At 39.4% G+C, this 22,164-nt stretch overlaps 1 protein-coding gene across 2 annotated transcripts in view; it reads right to left on the reverse strand.

Moving 5' to 3' along the window:
* THSD4 (thrombospondin type 1 domain containing 4) overlaps positions 1 to 22,164 on the reverse strand; it is a 302,857-nt gene that overhangs the window by 256,660 nt on the left and 24,033 nt on the right. For both annotated transcript variants that reach the window (XM_074600956.1, XM_074600955.1), the window contains exons 4-5: positions 20,651 to 20,720; positions 3,584 to 4,026 (exon numbers count right to left, since the gene is read on the reverse strand). In XM_074600956.1, coding sequence (XP_074457057.1) covers positions 3,584 to 4,026; positions 20,651 to 20,720 — 513 coding nt within the window. The remainder of the gene's footprint in view (positions 1 to 3,583; positions 4,027 to 20,650; positions 20,721 to 22,164) is intronic.

A 22,164-nucleotide genomic window follows, 5' to 3' on the forward strand; every position in this document is an offset into this window, starting at 1 on the left:
CTTATTTCATTATTCTGGTGATAAATGTAGTTTTTTCTTTCTGCTCCTAAGAAGCACATATAAAGTACACATTGTGCTTTGAGAAGTGGACACAGGAGCTTTGCTGCTCCGACATGGAGGTCAACTTGTAGAGAAAGCAAAGGCGGCAGTTATAAGCGCCCTAACATTCAAGACGTCTATGTAAAATTACGGGTTTGTCTTCTCTATCACCAAAATAGAGAATCAGAAATACAACATTTAAGGAATACTAAAACCTAGTCCATGAATGATATTTCCTTTTGAGATGTGTTTTCTCTCTTAAAGCACGTTATCCTTTTGCACGCCCTTACTACTTTTCCATATGTGCCCGTCTGTAAAGATTTCTAAATGCTTTGATATTTTTTCCACTACCTCCTCATTCCAGTTTGTTCTCACTGTATGGTATGGTCCATGCATTTTGTATCCAGGTGAAATAAAAAAGAAGGCTGTGCTAATGGGAACTCAACTCTTTCAAGGTGTGAAGAGCTCCCTCTCGCCAAGACAACCCAGCGGACAATCCAGCGAACCATCAGCGTTCTTGTGTTTCCACCCTCATTCCAGTGACTGACTAATTTCCTAACACATTTCAGTTACGCAGGAACTCTACTTAGAGCACCATGACAAAAAGGGGAGCACTTAAACTTTTTAAATTTGGCTTCTAATTGTAGGTACCTCAAATGTCTTGCTCCCTGAGCTTCATGTGCAGCCCTGGTTTCTAAATGACATGTGAACTACCTTTCAAAAGCTGAAAATGTGAATATCCTCTTCACAGACAAGGTATGTCAAAATTTATGATATATAAATTATATTTTGAATTTTGCTAAAAGAACTGAACAGTTCTTTGTCGGCTGCCTGGAAGCAGGTAAGAGAACTTTTCCACTTGTTGCTAAATGATACAAAGATATTTGGCTGCTTTGAATGACTGCTGTGGCTGTCAAAATGTATTTGCCTTGGAAGCCATCCAATTTCATCTTACCATGCTATCAAATGTGAGCTTATCTCAGACACAAACATCCATTCCTCTTTTATTGTTTTATGGAAGTCTGCTAAAATTATAGCTTTTATATAAAGTCCAGTACAGTAAATAGGAAAACTCCAAAAAGTTTTCACTGACTACATACTGTGAAAACACACATGGGTCGGGCTTTTTTTAATAGTCTGACACAAGTTTCCAATATCACCCACTTAGCAAACATTGAACATTGTTCTACAGAATAAAAATCATGTTTAGAGTAACTTACATTTTTAAATCCATTTTCCATATATCAGATTGGAGCAGTAATCTCCTTTGTAAAGAAGGTTTGTACTCTGGGTTTTGTAAATTAAGGAAAACTATCAGGTTTGTCATTCTAATAATTTCATTTTCAAATAACGCTTTTTGTTCTCATTCTGTTTTTACAGTCACCACCAAAGAATCTGAAAGTTATGCAATACAACAGGCTTTAAAGCCACCAGGGACCCTCCTAACACAAGATGGAAATAACTTATTACGCAAATAAGATTAAAACCCTGACCCTGAATCCACAGTCTTTTGCCAAGGGGCGGTGTGTGTGTGGGGGTGGAAAAATCAACTGTGGTACAGAAGCTTGCACTGTGCTTAGGAAAGCACAGGAATTTTCAAAAGCAAAGGCCTCCATCATGCAGGAAAGTGGAGGCACAGCAGACATTATGATCATTTTAATATTTCATAGGGCAAGGCATTTATTAGGAAATAATATAGCTTCACTTCTGCACACAATCAATCTTATTTTGTGCTCATTGTCCTCTTGTATTTCAGCCACAACTGCAGTGGAACAAGTTTGAGTGTTCCAGTCTCTCCTGGCCTGCAGAGGCCACCAGAGCAGCAAGGGACAGGCGGCGGGGATGGCCCTAGCAACGTGGGATTCCCTCGGAGGCGAAGGGTGCCAAGGGGATGGAGCGAATAGGCTTCGAAAGGCTTTGTGCGGGTGGTTCGAGGCCAGGCTTCCAGTTTAGTAATAGCCCAGCCATATACTACAACCTGCACATGTTACGCTGCGTGCTGAGAACAGACATGCATTATAGGAAATGATTAAGTGGAAAACAGAAAAAAGAAAATATTACTTTTGTTTCAATGCAGTCTTGTTAACGCTGCTCCTCAAAGCCTGCCTCTGGCATTCTCTGAATTTTTATGAGATCATCAGTGCAGTATCAAAGTTATACTGACTAGGGCTGGGCTATCCATTTGCACGGGCTTGAAAGAAAGGCAAAGCAGTGATTAAAGGAAATGGCCAACACCAACACCTAGGGACATCAAATCTGAACAGCTGGTCCTGCTTCTTGAAATCTATGCTTCACGGAGACAAACAGGAGGCCAACAGGTTAATTTCTATTTTCAAATATTCTTTTAGATGGAGAGAGTTTCTCGCAGGGGCTGAGGATGTCTTTATCACCGGCAACAGAGAGTCCTACTGTCTTATTGCAGTCAGGCTGGAATATTGCCTCAAGGTAACGTTCTTTTATTTTGTTTGGGTCAGCAAGATGTTTTTAAAAAGGGAATTACAGCTGACTGTTTCACCTAAGAATCTTAAAGAAGCAGATGATATGAAGGAGGGGTTTTTTGTTTTGGGTTTGGGGTTCTATTTTTGTTTAGTTTGTTTGGGGTTTTTTGTTAACTACCCAAAAAAAAATATCTCCCCATGCATCTCCCAGAAGAGAGCTGAGAGGCAAAGAACCAGAGAACCACTGGAATACATATTCTGAGGACAGACAGACAGAAGAGATGTTTCAGGAGCACTTCCTCCCAGGGGATCTCCGTGCCCATTTCTCCACAGTTTCCAAACTGGAAACACATCCATTTTCCTTTCATACATATATAAAAAGATTTGATAGACTCATATCTAAGAAGAGAAAAAAGTGTTTCTCCAGAAATTGGAGAATTAATTGTAACAGCACAGTTCCACCCAGCCTTAAAGACTGAACAGCTATTATAAGTAAATTCATATAAACATATATGGTGTTTAAAATATTCTATGTATTAAACAGCCACATTTTTAGTTTCATCAAATAGGAAATGTTGCTAAAAGAGGTGGTAGAAAACAAAAAAGTGAAAAGAGAAAACAAAAAGCCCATAAATAGAAACTCTTTGAAAAATACAAGTTTTGACTAGAAAAAAGTGAACGGACAGTTGGCCGTTCTTTATGAAAAAAAGTTTGATTAACCTTTTTTCAAACAGTTAAAATCAGAATGGCTGTTGAAGTTTAGAGCTATTACTTGTTCTGATTTTTATTACTATGGTGAAGATGGAAATGTCAAGTGACAGTGTAGCAGAAAAGGAAAAATATCTCAATAAATCATAAAACAGATCTTTAAGGGAAATAAGATAATCTGCCTAGTACAAGTGAACAATAATTATATCTGTCCTTGGGTATTATCATACAAATAGTCAACAGGGAGGGTAGCCTTCCACAGAAGATGGTAAACATTGTAAAAGTCAGTCTTTAATAACTTCTCTGTAAGTATTAAAAAAATATCAACTCTGATCTGACATGTCATTCTTAAGATACATCGTTCACAGCAAGGCCAAAATACGAGCATCAACACGTACCTCTTCTCTGGCTTGGCGTTCTGCCTCTGGGACTGGGAGTGCCTGCTGCCCCTCAGCGCCCCCCTGCTCAGCTGGCTGGTGTTTCCGCCTCCAGAAGGAGCTGGGGCCCGAAGGCCAGCCCAAAGCTGCTCCTCATTCCTGTGAAGCGGCACAGATGTGCGGATGGCAGAAATGACATGGCCAGGATAGGCAGTCAGCGAGTCCTCGTGGTGGCGAGCATTCTGATGAGCCAGAGTCCTCTCTGAGGCCGGGTACTGCCGGCCCGGCCGCCGGTAGCCCCTTTCCCGATAATAGGCTGGGAGGCATGGCCGCGTTTGCTCCATCACCCCACCACTGCAGCTCCGAGAGCAGGCAGACCAGGGGCCCCAGCTGCCCCACATGCCTGGGATTCCCCCGCTGCTATCCTCCGGTGCATCGCTTTGCTCTTCTATCCTCTGGGGAACCTGCAGACAGAAGAGATTGACTTAGGAAGGAGAATTCACACTGTAATACCAGGAGAACACTGATATCCTTTTTAATCCATTCACAAGTGAAACTGAAGGACATCGGAAGTAACTTGTCTTATTCATTCCCTGTCAAACAGCTGCCTGTTCTGCCAGTGTAGGAGGAGGTCTCCTACAGCCACCAGCCATTCCCACCAAAAGTATTTTTTGGACTATCTGGATAGGAATAGATTTCCTTTAGTTCTCAGCAATGGAAAACATTGCATAATGCAAAGCTTGGAAATGTAGAGGCTGAAAACTATTATAGTATTAGCAAAGTCAGGAAGTAAGGTCATTTTTGGTGACGAACTTGGGTCAACAGACACTGACTGCTCTGTTCCACTCTGATGCCTCAACAATGGAGATCGCTAGAGGTTGCAATAGTAGTTCAGGAACTCCCATCTAATGTGGAACTTTTTAGGAGAGCAATAACGTAAGAGGACAGGCTGATTTCCAACCAGCCAAAAATACTGCAATAGTTCTCTCTTATATTACCACTTTTCCCCGCTCCCCCATATTAATGTTTGGAAGAAAAGAGCTATTCAAGGTGACCCACCCAATCCTACATTCACAGAAATCCCCATCAAATTCAGTAAGACAGGACAAATTGTTGGTCTCAGGTGCTCAGTGACGCTTAGCCCACGCTCACCACTCAGCAGCACAGGGAAAGCGAAACAAAGAAGAACCCCAAAGAGAAGGGGGGTTTCTCTTGAAGGAAGCTAGGAAGGATTAGGAAGGGCAGGGACTGTTACCGTAAGGAGAGTTAACCTCTCAAGCTGTGGACAAATATTCAAATATCCTGACCTTGTGGATGGCAAGGTATCAGCACGGCCTAGAAGTTACAACCACCCACCCCCATCTCCTGTGGGTTCGTGCCCCAAGCTTTACCCATTCCTGCAGCTAGACACAGGCAGGATTTCTCAATGTTTCGTGCTGGGCAGAGCGCTCAACTTTGCTGAATAGAAAATAGATCCATTTTCATTAAACACATAGTTTTTCCTGTGGCTTCCCTTGTCCAACTGGCTAAATCACAAATTTTCAAAGCAGGCTTCAAATGCCTGGATTCTCACAATTATTAATATATAGAACATTCTTTTAAATGAGCATCCTTTAATAGTTTATATTCTGAATAATCTTTGTACAGACAAGCACACACGCATATCAATTCAATTAGGAGACAAAAAAAGGCACTGTCCACAAACAAATGCTTGCCATACCTCTCCAGCCCCAATTCAAGTGTGTAGCTATCTCAAAATGAGCCTTGGAAAGACACCCTTTTCCATCTGTCACTTCTCCCCCCTTCAAAGGATGACCTCCTCAAGACCTAACTTCCATTCATAATTTTGCCTCAAACATGACTGTATAACAGCAAAAGGTTAACATCTACATACTCTGCCCCTGGCCACAGATAACACGCGCAGTCACTAACCAAACAGCGGAGCCCCGGTGCCAGGGAGCTCACCTTACCACGGGGCTGGCCTTGGTGGGACGTGGTTTGCAAACCACGGGCTGAATACACCACTACAACACAAAAAGGCAAGCCAGCGCGGGGTTTGTGGTGTGGCTCTGTAATAGTCAGTTGTGGTCTACGTAATCTGAAACATTTCCCCCCTCCGAGGCTGCTCTCACACTTTCATCACTGACCACAGAAAAAACTGCATTTAATTGTAACTTGTGAATAATAAAAAGCATCTGCATTGGTGTGATATGTTACCCATTTCTCCAATGTTATTTGAAAACAGGAGCAGATGTCTCTGTATTTAATATGACCTTTTTCTGTGGGTACCCCATTTGGCATCAGCCTTTTAAATCCAATAGCTGTACAACCTCATACTGCATAATGTCGAAATTATGAATAACATGCACCAAGGTCTTGGTTTCTGGCTGTTACATTTGCTTTCATATCCAGGAACAGAACACCACCGGCTCACAATTTGACCAACTAAACAAGCTGTTCTTCAGTCTGATTTTTTCAGTGAATATTCCCTGTTCATACTTACACTACACAGTAACGTAGCTCTACCACAGATATAAAATTATAACGGTTATACACAGAGGCACCCTTCTGGTCTGACCCCAGTTTGCAGTAGAATTTACTTATTATAAAACTAATAGTCCTTTGTTATCAGACAAGTCAGGTTTCACTTGCCTGGACTATTTCTCAATCATTTCTATGATGGTTCGGTACACCTTTTTTTTAAAAAGCCAAAGACTCTCATGCAGGCAACAACTAAAATCTACTCATCTGCAAGCAACTCAAGTCACCACTAACATAAGAAATATTTCATTATGCAAAAATAGAAACTGATATAAATAATAGTGACAAGTGTTGACCTGTTGCAGGGAGAACTTTCTAGCTGCCAAACTTCATGGCAGCAAGAATTGTTTCAGATGAAATATTATTTTAAATGACTGAAGGCAATGTAAAGTAATTTCACACCCCTTAATCTTCTCCGTTAAGAGTTCTAGACGTAGCATAAGAAGGTTTAATCTAGCTAGTTAAGTAAGAACATAATAATAAAACTAACCAAAAAGTAACATAATGTCTTATACTGATGTACAAATTCATCAATACTACTTAGTTATGAGATGCAAAATTCTGAGATGGGAATTTTCAGTAGCAAATCAGGTTATGCACTTTAATTTTTTAATTAAGGTCTCTGTTTTTTTACTTTGAGAAAGATGGGAGCTACAGATGAAACTTTAGAGAAGATGACATGTGATTAACAGCATAATCTACACAGTGAAACCTGCTACGAAAGACTGAATAAATTGCAGCTGCTTAGCTTAAGGAATGGAAAACATAGGGGGCAATAATGAGTCTTCCAAACAGATTACATAAATAAATACAGAGACATTTGTTGTCTCTTTGCAGCAAATTTTCTCCATGTCTATAGCCTACACACAAGTAACAGTGGATTTAAATTTAATCGGAGGTGATCCAAATTAGCTACTAGGAAAAACTACTTAATGGAAAGGCAAACAAAGCTTGGGAACACATGGCCTGAGGAGATCTTGGCACCACAGAGGCCGAGCCCGAACCTCTCCCAGGAACAACTAAGGCATAACTCATCTTCCCCCGGGGCAGAGGAGCTGAACAACAGGACTCACAGGTCGTTCCCCATCCTTCCGTCCTCTGATTTCCAAGTTACTCTGTAGGCAGCAATGAATTCTACCACAGCCCTAGGATATGGACAAGGAATTACCGGTAGCTACAAGACAGCTGAAGTATTCCAGAGCATCTCAGAAGCACCACGTACTCAGAGATACACGACACTAGGTCCTTCCTGCTATCCCTTTAAAAATTACCCATTAAACAGCACACTTTTGAAAGGGAAGAGTTTGAGCCTGCAATGGGAAACAAGTGAAATGTATACTGAATTTTCCTTGCCAAGTCATGAAAGTAATTTCTTTACTAGAATCACATAGCCTGCAAAAGGGAGAGATCAACTAAGCCATTTAATCTACTTTCCCATAGTTCATGATTGATTCCTTCTCTAGGTGACCTAGTAATATTCATTCTAACTATAAATGCACCATCAAAGAGATTTCTGTCTACTGCAAGTTAATCAACAACCAAATATTTTGCTCTACAAATTCAATCTGTTTTTTCCCTTAATTTCACCCCTTAATTCTAGCCTTTTCTCTCTTTCCTATATGTTTTCAGTTACTTGGCAGGGCAAAGTTTGTAAGTGGCAGTAATACATTTCACTAGGTACAGCTGTGTAGCAAACAAAGTAAAGAAAAGTAAGGCAAGCTTTCAGGCGTGCAAGTGCTTGCAATTTCTACACCTGCACTAACTCCTATCACGTTACTATCAAAGATCCTTTAAATCAGAAAATGTCTTCATAATGACGGTTAGGCACCAAATATCTCCCAATCTGTCACCTTTCTAACAGTGAGTGGCAAAGTGAATTGAGGCTAGATTTTTAGAAGAGTAGTTGCAGGGTCACTCTTCTTCCTTTCCATATCAGCTTTCCGCATCCCTTTCTGTTCTTTTCCCACAGTTTTTCTTGTATTTTGCTAGTTTTCTACTTTTGTAAACAGGAGCTGCGTTACATTCAGGCTTCATTCTGACAGTCATCTTTTTCAAATTAGGCAGAGTTTCTAAAACAGTTTGTTGTTTGGTTGGTTTTGGGTTGGTTTTTTTTTCCAAAAACATCATTCATCTATATAATAAATACATGAGGTCATTGTGTAAAAAGTATATAAAGACTAAAACTTCCAAAAGGAAGTACTTTATTTACCTAAATAAACCTGGCTGAACTGAAAACAAACAAAAAGCCAGAAAAACACCCTTATTTTAAACAGTCTCAAATTATCTGATTTAATCAGAACCTGTTAGAAGCTCAAAACTTCTCAATATTGCGATCATTTATTTAGAAATAATATAAGAGAAAAACATCAATACCAGCCCAAAGTCTGTTTCAGGCACAGTGAAGCAGATAAGAGAATTCCCAAAAATGTTAACAAAAATACCACTGGGGACAGGCAGTCTATGGGAACAATGTAATTTCAATTTTATTTTTTATCTTTCTAAGAGATACTAAGACCCTCCCTGTTTCTTGGAGGTTTGGTTTTTTCCTCCCCGTTTCTTTGGGTTTTGTAATTTATTTATAAAATTGGTTTGTTGTACAAGACTTGTAAGATAATAATTGTGATTTAAGTTACTGTTTTTGAACACTAAACAGAGCAAGTTAATAAACTTATTAAGACAGCAGAAGTCAACACAGAAAAGAGGGAGATGTTTATCCATGTGGCAGACAAGAAAACAAATTCTAACTCCCCTGTTTTCCTTCATTTTCCTCAGGTCCATGCAACATGCATCGTATTTGCTGCCTTGGGTTGACCAAGTTAAGAAAGACAATTAAAAACACACCACCAGAATCTTCTCTCAAACGAACTGTGTATAAATCCCAGGGACTTAAATGCTAATTAGGCATTTATTTTGTTCTGCATACAAAATCTTCAACCCTGATTCCATGCAGAACTAAATAAATGCACCAGGATTATATAAATCCATGGAATTTAATCCTAAATGCAGGACTAAAAAATCCATAACTAGCATTCCACATTGCCATGAATTGTAGAGGAACTACAGTGCAATTAAGTTTGTTTAGACACACATTTTACTTATCTTCAATGAAACAGGCACGAGTATGTAGATTACAGCTACTAAAACTCTGTATTATCATGGGTAATAAATTGAAAAAAAACTGAAAGCAGAATACTTTACAATACTATGTCTCTTGCTTCCTTAATTACATCCTTTTCTCTTTTTATGCTCCGAGGAAAAAAAAAAAAAAATCTAACTTTATATTTTTTACTTGCTTACTTCCAAATTTTAAGGATTTCAGAAATTTAAAGTTGCCCTATAGAATTTTAACACGTTTAGTAGCTTTTAGGCAGACATTCTCCACTAAATCACTGGTTAATGCCATACTTGTCATTCCTGTAACTTTAGATTTATGACAAGCGTTGAGTCTTTCCTCACTTTTACGCTACTACAACCTTAGATCTTACTGAACTAAACATGCAACCAGTAAGTTGACATAGATTGCTTTTTAAATAGAAAAATAGTTTATCTTGAATTCATATAATTCAGCAATCACTCTGATCCTGAATCAAAAATTCCAGCAACAACTAAGAGTGCACAAGCTGTTGAAATACAATGCAAATTTCTAGTAATAAGATCCGCATCTCGGGATTTCAGCAGTTGTTGAAACTATACTATGCAAGAATGTCCCTGAAGAGGAAATATCACGAGAACTGAAAGCCACAAATATTTCAAATGTAACTAGTTGTGCATGAAAACAACTGACTATGCTGTACTCATCTGACAAACACTGATCTTAAATACTGTAGCATACTTCATCCTATTAAGCTATAGCTTACATACAAATTAAAATTTCAGAAAAACGGGGGGAAAGTGGGTAAATCAGAGGCCCATTTAAGCCAGCATGATATTTCTGACTGCGTGGAAAGGTTTAGGGAACAGTATAAGAACCAGGACATGTTCAGAGACATCTACGGACCCTCTGCTTCTAGCTAATCAGTAATTTAAGGGCCTCCTTCAGCTAAACACCATATTCAAATTGTTTTTAATACCAACTACTGGACTTAATCTCCATGAATACAATTAATCCCTTTTTTAGCATATTTCTGATCTTGGCTTCCAAAAGATTGTGCCGTTTACATTGGAAAAGTGCTTCCTTTCCCTCTAGTTACTCATGCAGCCTGACAATTTCACTCTCCCCCCCAAATTTTTCAGTTGTGATAAATGAAGAACGATCATTCTGTATTCTCCTTCACCACACCACAATGTTTGATTTGAAATCACTAACACAGTCCAGCTACAGGCTCTCTCTCTGAATTTCAGCAGTCCTCATCTGTTCAGTCTCTTTTTGTAAGGAAAACAGGCCAGAGTTTGGAGTGTCCTGATCCTCAGCACATTTTCCACTCCTACATTTTGACATGGGTGTGTAATGCTGCATGCAGTACTCCAAATGTCAATTAATGACGGACTTCCACAGTAATAATGATCACAATGCTTGGTGACAGTACATACTTTTTAACCAGCTACAAAATTAAGTAAGCTGCCATAGCCACAGCCAATGTTATTAAGTATTTTGCAGATACCGAGTATGTTAAAGCAGTCCAAAGGCAAAACTGAAAAGGGATACAAGACAATGGCAAGCTTTAAACATGGAGATATCTAAACCAAATCAGACATTTCTGGTTCTTTCCAATTTCAGTTTAAATACAATGATGTTATATTTCATCGATTTAATTTCTAACGTGCTATCCGGTAATTCTTTTTTCTGGTTAAATGTCCTGAATTTAAATGGATTCATGAACAAAGTAACTACATCATATTCCTAATTATACATCTGAAAGGGATGCAACAGGCATAAATGTATGTTCTACAAGGCTTTATGGTATTACTTTAGCCCAAAGGCAAAAAAATTGTATCCAGAACAACATTTTATTACCTGCTCAGAAAAATGCTACCAATGATATTCACTCAGTAAACTCATGTTCATGCGCTGGATGCAAAGTGGAATTAACGAAGCCATTTTTTATTTTAAACTACTACTATCATACTTGTCTTGTGCTTCCCATAGCAAAGAGCCCTAATCCTGTTAATATCCCCCAACACCCTTTAGGCATTTTTTCATAATCTCTTCCATGGTCCTTCTCATTATGCCACTTGTGGTAACCCATGCTACGACACTAAACTGTCACCGTCATCATTGAAGGAGTGTCAAGGCACTTGGAAAACATGATCCCTTCTTATTTATTTCACTACCCCAGGGTCGCACCTCCTTTATTTTATAGTTCTGACTGTCTGACGATTTCGCTAGGGCCCAGCCTGTCGCAGAAGATGCGCATGCAGCTTTTATCATGGCCAGGCTCAGCCTGACCGACGATTCAAAAACCAGTATAATGGGATATTGTCATTACTAAAAACACGTGTGTCATATTTGGGATGAGCTGAACACAGCATTCTTCATGAACATTCACCATCTTCCTATATAATTGATCAGTGATCGATCCCGCACAGTAAGAGCTAGTCTTTGCCCTCTTAAAATTTCAAGAGTATAAAAACAAAAGCCGGGGGACTCAGAGGAACTAGAACTGAACGGCATTTCAGAGCAGAGCATGCCAAATTTTGAATGGGCTGAGGAAATTATAGTTTAGTTTTAGAACCTGTTCAAGTGTAACATTATTGTATTTCCCTGCCAGTGTTGTAAACACATCCATGGAACTGGTTTAATTCTTTCACCAGTCTAAGCATCTTAAAGGAATATTCTTCCAGTATTAGCTCAGCTGATTTCCAATAAAGGCCATACTTATATAGCCACGACAATTTCCCAGCAGAAAGTCTTTACAGTCCATTTTATAGATGTTCATTTGCAACAACTGTATTTTTTATGCCTCTTACAAGAAACATGTGGAACATTGGTGGTTTGATAAAAAACAATCTACCAAAAAAAACCCTAAAACTTGCAGATAACAACTTCTCAGATCTCTCAAGGCTAGCAGAAAAATGGGGCAGAGGCCAAACAAAACATCAGGACACAATGCGTACATGTCTGCCTGGTTAGTATGCTCAGCTATTTTAATCCTTCAGTGCATTTTGGAAGCCTTTAATCAGAGATGTAGTAAACCATTCGAATTTTACAGTACATGGTAAGTGTAAATATTACCAGCTTAAACGATTTGGGTTTCCGTTCTTTGTATAAAAACTCTGTCTGAACATCTGTGCCTGTGAAGATTAAAGGGCTAAAAAGCCTGGAAATAGAAGACCTTTGTATTCGCGAATCACTGAAGGGAGTTACAATGCCTGGAAAGCTTAACTGCCCCTTCAACCAACTTCGACCACATCTGAAGAAACTTCAACATTATTTAAATAGCCTAGAAAGTAAACAGCTCTGAAAAACGCTCAGAACAGGTTTTGTGCCAACACAGCTTTTCACACCAAGACCACCTCCATTGTGCTCTGTGAGCCTGATGTTTCAAGGAAGAGGTTTCTTTCCATTTTTCTGTGAGACCATGAAGTACTTCCAAGTAAACAGATGGCTCACTCCTCACCTCACATCTACGTGTTCCATACAATCACTCCTTATCAACAGTAGGACTGGTGCTGATTTACAGTAGAGATGATAAGCATCAGGCCCTCACTATAACACAAATTAGGATTCTTTATTTTAATAAGCAATGTCCTCATCATTGGCTATCATCTGTGACCTGAGTTACTCAGCTTGTACTACCCTTGGTAGTACAACAAGGGTACAAGAGCTGTGGTTGTACTACTACAACACGTAGTACAACAGCTGCGACAAAGCTGTTGCCATTCTATCATATTTCTACACTTAGAAAATTCTTTGGGATCCACACATGGTGGAAACATGGATTTTATTTATTCAGTAATTGATGTAACACCTCTCAAGATCTCTCGGTGAGCCATCCACCCGTCACTCAATAAAGCAGAATCATAAAACATAAAGCAGCATTCCCCAACAGAAGAACTCCAAAAAGCTTCTCATCTTTACCACCGCTCTGATCCAAAGCCCGGGGCAGAACCAGGACGCAGCACTGCTCTGAAGGAAGATGAGAAGCTTATCTGCGACCTTGGTAAGCTCACCTGCTCTGGAATCCAACTGGAACAAAGGTCCTTTCATTTTTTTTCCAGAGAAACACAGAATGAGCTTTAAGCCCCTCGCGCTCCAAGCTTAAAGTTAGTATTTTTTAATTAAAAAAAAAATAATTAAAGAATTCGGATGTCCACAACAAAGCAGGTTAAAAATAACAAAACCATTGGCCTGAATTTTTCAAAGAGTATATTTCCATAAAATACCCTATCTCCTTTCCCCAAACAAAGAATTTTATTTCCTAACCATTTTAATGCACAACATCAAGGACAGGGAATTAGTAACAATGCAGAGATAGCAAGAAAATTCTTTCATCTGTTCTTCTAAATATTCTGTTGCATTAAAAGGCTAACTTTAAAGGAAAAGTCTTGGCATGGACTAAATAATCTCTCCTGTTCCCTAAAGATCAGTGTCATTAAAATAGCAATGTTGTTAGCTCAAAAGGCTCTATTTTACCAAAGTTTCAATGAATGAAACAGCATGCATACCTATACAGTTAAAGTCAAGCAACGGTGCAGAAGGCAATCAGATATACTGACCAGGGGAAAACTGCAAGAGGAATACAGACTACATTTCAGTTGGTACTGTTTTATAGAACTGATGTGCATGAAAATACAATGCTAATGGACAGCAGTTATAAACAATAAAAACATTACAAGCTTAAAAAAAGCATGACACCTGCAAACATTGTTGCAGGGAACACGTACGCAGCAGCTGTATGCAGATAGGTGGTGACTAAGCTGCTCTAGTAAAATTCAGCGCAGCGTAGGCAGCCCAGCAGGACAGAACCACAGCAACTCTGCAGTAGGCCTGTTGGCAAGAGCTGAGCTCCAGCTCAGCAAGTCCCCACAAGTTACACATTTCAGTCGCTGCTGAGCTTAGGGCAGAGCTTCACCCTACCTGGATTGCGAGGAAGAACACAGCCGTCCCTTACACGCTTCTGCTCCTCAGGGTACACAAAAGCAAGGTGGTGACCAGCTGTGGTGGAGATCCCACCGTAATCCTTACTACTCTTAAGCACCAGCCCTGGTGTCTTGGCCAAAAGCCAAGCTTAGATATTAACTACTTTGTCTAAGTCCAGTTTCCTCCAGTGTTTCAAGGATATAGTAAGAGTTGCTTCATGCTTCACATTTTATTCTGTTACAGTGTGTTCAGATGTATTAGGCAGCTGTATCCTTCTCAGTTAACAGAATAGTGACTTTTATGGGGTGTGGTAGGGTAAAAAAACAATGGGAATGAAGAAACATTGCCATTCACTCTCATTATTACAACATAAATGAAGGTGTAGGATCACATTTATACACAGTATTTCCTATATGAATCCTAAAAATGTTACCATAGTCAGATTTAGTAACAAAATCCTTGTCACTTGAATTAGTACTAAAGTTATCACCCTCTCTGCACACTCTTTCCCACTTACATCTTCACCATCCTCTTTCTACAGCCAACTAGAAGCACCTAGCCCTAGCACCTTAAGCCCTTTGAGGTGGTGTAGCGTACTGGAGCAAGCAAGGAAGATTGCCAGGGAAAGCAAAGATGAAAAGACAGAAAGATGAAATCAGTGGCCTACTTCTTAATTTTTTCAAAGACAGAAGAGAGCAAGACCAAAACTAGTCTCTTTGCTTTTGCCCCTCAAAGTAGGTAGTCCAATTAACCTAAGAATATGCCAGAATTCCCTAAAGCCTTAGCACTTCATTTTACTTGCCATGTATAAATGTTCCATTCCTAGGACAAACTTCAGGGAGGTACATGACTGCCCAGAAAAAGGTCTGTCCTACAGCAAACAAACATTGATGTTAAACAATTTAAAAACTCTAGATAAGGGCACAGGCAAGCAGGGGAGATGCAGTATTTTTAAACATCTTGTCCAAAAGCAAAGGAGAAGTGCATAGATCCTCACGGTCAATCCACAGTGACAGATTAATTTGTTTAAAAAGAACTTCTGATAAGCTCCTAATTCAATTTCACATGTTCTGCCAATGCAGTCAACACAGCGTTATTATGTAATGGATTTAAGGAGAAAAAGGAAAACAGAGGTAGCTCAGAGATCACTCCTTCTAGAGGTAAGGAAAACTTCTGTGTCTACTGAAAAGAAACAAAAGAATACCAACCCCCAGCCCTCCAACCAAACCAGAAAAACCTACCCTCACCAAAACCCAATACAATACAGATAGGAAAGCTGCTCTGAAGTAGATGTTAATTGTAGAAATTCCCTTTTGTGAACAGAACTGCAATTTGAGCAATGATGGGTTTTGGCCATTGCACTGCATTGCTACTCAGGCTGCACTTCCACAAGTAACTGAACTGCTCTAACAGCTCAAGGCAGGCAAATGAGGGATCTTGGCCACCCTTCCCTTCCCCCCAGTCCTCTCTTTTCCCTCAGCTTCTGCTCCTGATCCTCTTCCTTATTTCTCCTGACTTAGCAGTGCAAGTCAACAGGCATATTTGAATCCCACACAAGGCGGGGGGGAACAGAACGCCGACAACACACAAAAAACCCAACACCACATATCATAAAGCATATTCATCTCCAAATTTTGTGGGGAGTACAGCTACATTCACTTGATATGCAGATGCTTTTCATAGAGATGTTGTGTGTCTGATAGCAAGAGATAACACCCAGTTTATTTCTTCTTTAATTTAGAGCCAGCATAAAGAAACACCACTAAGCCCAAACAGGCTCAAAATTCTTCAGCAATATTGTAGTGCCCCAATACTTGTAAAAATAAATCCTGACACTTCTTCCATACACTGAAAATTAGTTAAGATATCGTACCTCCACTGAAGTCAATACTAACCTACAACTGAATGACAAGAGGATACGCATAAATTCAAAGCAACTCCATTGCTTCAATGCTACTATTTAATGCTATAACAAAAGCAAGATGTTTAAAGAAAGCAATATTTACATCAGGAATTTTATTTGGACAAACTTTACTACTATTTATGTTACCAATTTTACTAAAATAAACACGGGATAAATATAACTACAGCTTACTTTCTTAAAACAGCAACATATGATTAGAAATCCACCCAGGAATTACTTCTGAAAAATCGGGAATACAGACTCCAGTGGTTGCGTGGGAGGAGGACTGTTATGTTTCATAGTTTAACCTTCTGTTCATCACAGTATGACACTTATCAGATAAGGTTAAATAATATTTATTCAATAAAATAAGCATAGGGAGAGAGAACAGAGAGCTTGACTGCATGATGAGCAGCAGGAGGGCTGTTCATATATCCACTACTGATGGACAAGGAAAGTTCATTGTTCAAATATTAAGAAAGATTTCAGTTTAACCAGTTGCAGACAGCTCGGCTGATTTTTAAAATGCCAAGTGTCAATTATTTGGTTTCATATAACATCTCCTCCTTTTTTGCTAATATTGATGAGTATTTTGGCCTTATGGAGGAATACACTTGACATTTAGAAATTATGTACTATGAATGAGGAGTAGATCATGAAAAAACCAGCCTCTACAAACACTACAACCCCTGTCTTCAGCAAGAAACCATAAAAGTCTTTTGCATAGGAATTTTTATTTCTATCTAATGAACATACCATGTTTAATGTATTTGTATTACTGCCCAAACATGTGGTATTTATAGAGATAAGATTAACAAACAGAGCAGTACCATAAGCTCAGATGTAGGAAGATGTAAAGATGCTCTTTGTTTTCAGTTTTTGTGCACTTTTGACAGGAGAGACAGCATTGCCTAAAGTAAATAAGCAAAAAAGCTACTTCTACATAAAAATCAGGTAGCCAGGTATTTCTGAAACTAGAAATTCTCTATTGGTCAATTCTGACTTTGTATGATGGACGAGCTTCCAAGACTTTAATTTCAAAATTATAAAACCTAAAAGCAGAAAACATTGCCCAGTCAAATGTTTTTCCCCCAAAAAAAGTATCTGCTCACTAGCTAGTGTTTGAAACATTTTTACTTTAATGGCCAAGCTTAAGTTTCCCCAGAGTAACAAAAGAAGGGGAACTGAAAGGGAATAGTATTGCGTTTAGTTGTGGGGGAGGACACTCCAGAAAGCGGAAAAGTTACAGAATAAACTGCAAATGAGAAAAAATAAAACTTTCCCATTTGACCATGTCACACACACCGCACACACCCAAGTCTTAATTGCAGTATCTGCACTTCCCTGCTATGGAAGTAATTTGGCTCATTCTTCTAGCTAATAGTCCCCAGACTGTCATGCCAGAAATGGATTTTTGTGTGTGCATCTGAGGAAAGCAACCTGCTGAGCTCTCCTCTCCCAGATTTTGTTGACGAATTTTCCCGTTAATTTTATTTTTTTTTTTAATTGCTGCTTGATAAGATAAACGTCTTTCTTCATGTTAAAGTCCTAAATGAATGCCACTAAGTCAAGAGTAGCTAAATGGCACTTTAAGTAGTTCTAATATACACAAAGCTAAATGAAAACTCTGACAAGTAAGAGTTCGGAAACGACAAACAGATTTTTGTTCAAAAATCTACATTGTGTCAGCCTCTCTGAAACTAGTATGACTTTAAACGTGGATTACAAAGAAAGAAGAAACAAAAGATGAAAAATTTAGCAAGATTCTAAAATAAACAGAAAATAGTATTCCCTGATGTTTATAAGTGTTTTTAAGTCCTAAAAAAACAACATCTCAGCTGAACTGTGGGTGTCCAGAGGCAGTTACAACTGGATTTCTATCAACTGCTTTGGGGACTGTCCTGGGGGTTATTTCATTTTCCCAAAAGTTTTAGTGTAAGAAAAAAAATCAAGACTATTTGGAAATATTTTAATGAATTACTCAGCCAAATACCCAAGTCCAGTTCTCTGATTTTATTTCCCTGTCCATAGCTTCCAGAGCAAAAATAACTAGATGCAGGGTGCAAAAGACAGAATCCAAACACCCTGCAACACTGCACGTTCAAGCATCAGTTGTGCACACATGCTTAACTTCAAGCTGCAAAATAAACACACGCTAAGGATTGGGGTATAAGCTAATGTTTTATTAGAAATCCAGCTCTAGTTACTCAGTCTCCACACATTGTACCCTCTGAGCGCGATATGAAAGTTACCAGCCACCTCTTTTGTTATTCACTACATTGTTAAAATGACATATTGTTCATCAAATCCTTCCCCCCTCCTCTCTCTTTCTTCCTGCAAAACCGACCTACTCTCACACAGAAGAAACTCTGCCAAAGAGCAGAATGATCCGCGCAGAAGTACACAGGAGATACTGGCGAGGGACGCCAGCAAACACATGGCCGGGTTACTGCATAAAAAGAAGGGGAACAACCTCCAGAGCTACAAAGCTGAGCACTCACACTCAGAAACACGTCGGTCTCGGCCTTCACAGTTCCTAACAGCCCCTCTTGCCTGGAGCCGATAGGTGGGTCAGAAGGTTTCTGAAAAGTTTAATAAATGCAGACTTCCAGTCTAAACACAGTTTGGCATGAATAGAATCGTCTCCCGTAGTGTAAGAGCCGAGAATGACAGCCAGCCTTGGAGCCTGTACGAGATGGTCACTAGGAAACCTCTGCTTCTCTTGTTTTCAGTAAAAAGAACAGCTCCAAGGTGGTTACCGTGCCCCTTAGTGCCATGCATGCCTCCAGCCCCTTTAACGAGTACAGAAGACACTCCAGACCCGTGGCATTTCTCATTCAACTGAAAACAAAGAATCTGATTTTATCAAAATTAATTCCGGAGCTTCAGAGAATGAAGCAATTGTTTCTCTGACTTACTCTATTTTAGTTAGTAGATTTTTTTTCCCCTAAGGCCATTTGGAAGCTGGATTGCAGCATCTCTCCGCTGTCAATGTTACAAAAGAATGTCTAATTAGACAGAGTACTGAAAACAGAGCAGCAGCATGACCATCTCAACTTCACAACAAAATGGAAGAGATCTAAAATAGGGAAAAACACTATGTTGTACTCAGGTTTAGAATTGAACACTTGGGCAGCTTGAGAAATGCTGCAGACTGGACCGTGCCAGTTTCAGACTGCATCATTACTGACCCCATTTAATTTGTCTTACAATTAGGCTGCACAAGGAGCTGAACATGGCAGCTATGTTCTTCAGGAACTATGACTATCGGATGGCTTCAGGTCTCTAGTCCATACCTACGGAGCTATCGTCCAAATAATTTTTCACCCTAAAGACAGTGGCATATTCACAGAAAAAAAGGAAACCCTGCAAACCTGCCTTTTACCTCCTTGTCCTGGTTCCGGTGGGGATAGGGTGGTTTAAAAATAAATACACATCTCCCGTTATTATTTAAAAACCTATAGTAAAAAGCAAATTTTTTAAAAAATATGTTATTTGATACCTTTAATAATGAATTGGTTGCGTTTGAATACTAAGAGATGAGAACAACATCTACATAAGGTCACAGACCATAAAGGGAAAGAAGATCATTCAAGGGGTCTCCCCTCAGGTCTCTGGTCGAATCAGCAACACCTACACATCATTCCTGACAAACATTTGTCCAACACATTCACAGAGACCTCCATCACGGAAATTCTGAACGTTAGCCAGTCAATATGGTCTATTCTTCTTTATTACCTTACCATAAGAAGGTTTTTTTAACAGGAAACCTAAGTTTCCCTTGCTCCAGTTTAAATCCATTTCTTCTCATCTACTCCAGCACAGACAGAAAGAAATGCCTTCTCTTTAGCGCTTGCATTTGGAGATTATATCTGCCTCCTCCACCAGTCTTCTAATCTTTAGACTAAACAACCTGAATTCATTCAAACTTCCCTCAGAGGCAAGATTTTAAAACCTCTTGAGGATAATCACTGCTGCTCTCTGTTTCTCTCCAAACTGCCCACTACTTTCCTGAAAAGCAGTGCAAAAACCTAACTTAAGTAGTCCAGCCGAGACCTCAGGAATGCTGAGCAGGATGGATGGCGCACAGGCTGCAAGCTGCCTTAGACAGGCCGATGTCTATGAGTGAGCCATTCATGAGAGTGCAACAGGAAAGTTCAACAGGTTCCAGCTCCGATCTCTAGCAATTTAAATCTAGCAGCAGACTATGGTTTGGGTCCAACTTCTATTTCAGACATCTCCATCTCTGTAAGAGCTACCTATAAGCAACCAGATGCTTCTGCTAATCACTCCATGTTTGAGCGCTGCTCTAACTGATGTGAATTCTTCTTCCCCTTTGTCTTACATGATGAAAATGCTCCAAAGCTTGAGTAAGCTGACAGGGACCTATTTGTGACCTACAACACTCCATACAATTACTCAGCTAATTAACCATGATGAGCCTCTTTTAACCAAGTATCTATTCATATTAAAAAAAAAAAAAAAGAAACAAAACCCACACACAAAACAAAAGCCACATTATTCCCAGAACTTTATTTAGATTGCATCGCTTTATGCATCTTACTCTAATGTTTTCTACGTTTACCTTTAAGTATACAAAATGCTAATGCATTCTAATGCTTACCTTTCTGTGTTCAATTGAAGGCTGAGGGATGACAAACTGAAATCCCAGCACTGCCAAGGAGCCGAGAAGTCTGAAAAAGCAAATAGTGAAAGAGAAGATATAATCACCACTAATACCAACCACACATCTACAATCTATTACAGGGCTTCATACCACAAGAACTTATTTAGACACTTAAATACCATTACTAACAAAAGCAGACTCACTGAACTATATGAAACTTTCTTATGACATTCTCTTCACAGCAGGCAGTACCAGGTACACAGGTATATTTGCCCACCTACACAGCAAAAGTGCACCAGGTAGAATCCATTGATAGTATTTCACATAACTTTATGTTTAAATTAAAATCCTATTGGCAATGCACCTTTTAACGTCTCAGCATTTGGTATCAAACTGACATATGCTCTGCAAGTTTTCTAAAGCGCTAAGTAAGAATTCACCTATCTGTGGACTAAGTCTACTTCTAGCTCTGGCTCCTCATTTTACAGGTGAACGCTCCACCTCCAGCACACAGGAAACATGCAATGAATCACCATGATTTTGCAGAAAATAGGTTCTTCCCCAGTTGCCTAATGCTTGTGGAAATTGAATAACCTAATGGGCACAGAAGATGGAAAGTGGCGGACACAGCTCACCAGAGACTTGGGATAAGCAGCCACGCATCACCCCAGACCCCACACCTTCAATCTGAAAGGAGTCATAACGGGAACTAAGCCCAAACAAACTTTGTTCTGTCAAGCCTCACCACCATAACGACTCCTAGGAGCCCATTACAAGTTAGGCTCAGTTAGCTCAGTCTTTTGTTTGCTATAATTTGCACTGGGGACTGGTTTGCCCTCTTCTAGCAAGCCCCTTCATCAGAAAACACAGAAAGGTACAAGAATTAGGATCAAAATGTCTTTATTTCTACCAAGAGTTTGATTTTTCAGTCTACAAAGAGTATGCTTCAGACCATCTATAATGGGGAAAGCTGCTAATGATTTGCTGAATTTCAATGCAGAAGTAAAACTGATGGATTTGGGCACAAAATCCAGCTGCAAACTAATGGACCAGACAAAATCCAGCTGTGCTTCCTACTCACAGCTCCTTCCTTTGCTCCCTACACAGTAACCCTTTAAATATTTCTCATTGTTTCAGGTATTTTCAGACAGACCTCCTAAACAGAAAGAAGGTTTTTTTAATAATAAGCATTTCATTACCACCAACACAAAAATTCTAAGAAGAATGTTTTTCTTGAGTTTTCTGTGTTTGTTCATGCTAATATACTGCAAAAGGAACCGTTAGGTAAGTATTGATTGCACATGGCCTGTCATCACCTCATCACCATAGTCTATGCCCCTCTCTCTCAAAGCAATAAACCCTTCAAAGGCAAGAAAAAGTCATTACTTCCTTACTTGCCACATCAATTTAGAAAAAAACCCCACAAACAATTAAAACACTTCCTTCTAACGGACTTTTAAAGTATTACATTTCACAAAGCTATCATTTGTGATAAAGCCAAACAGAGGGGA

The sequence above is a fragment of the Larus michahellis genome, chromosome 9 (genome assembly GCF_964199755.1).
Source record: "Larus michahellis chromosome 9, bLarMic1.1, whole genome shotgun sequence".
Taxonomy (NCBI): domain Eukaryota; kingdom Metazoa; phylum Chordata; class Aves; order Charadriiformes; family Laridae; genus Larus; species Larus michahellis.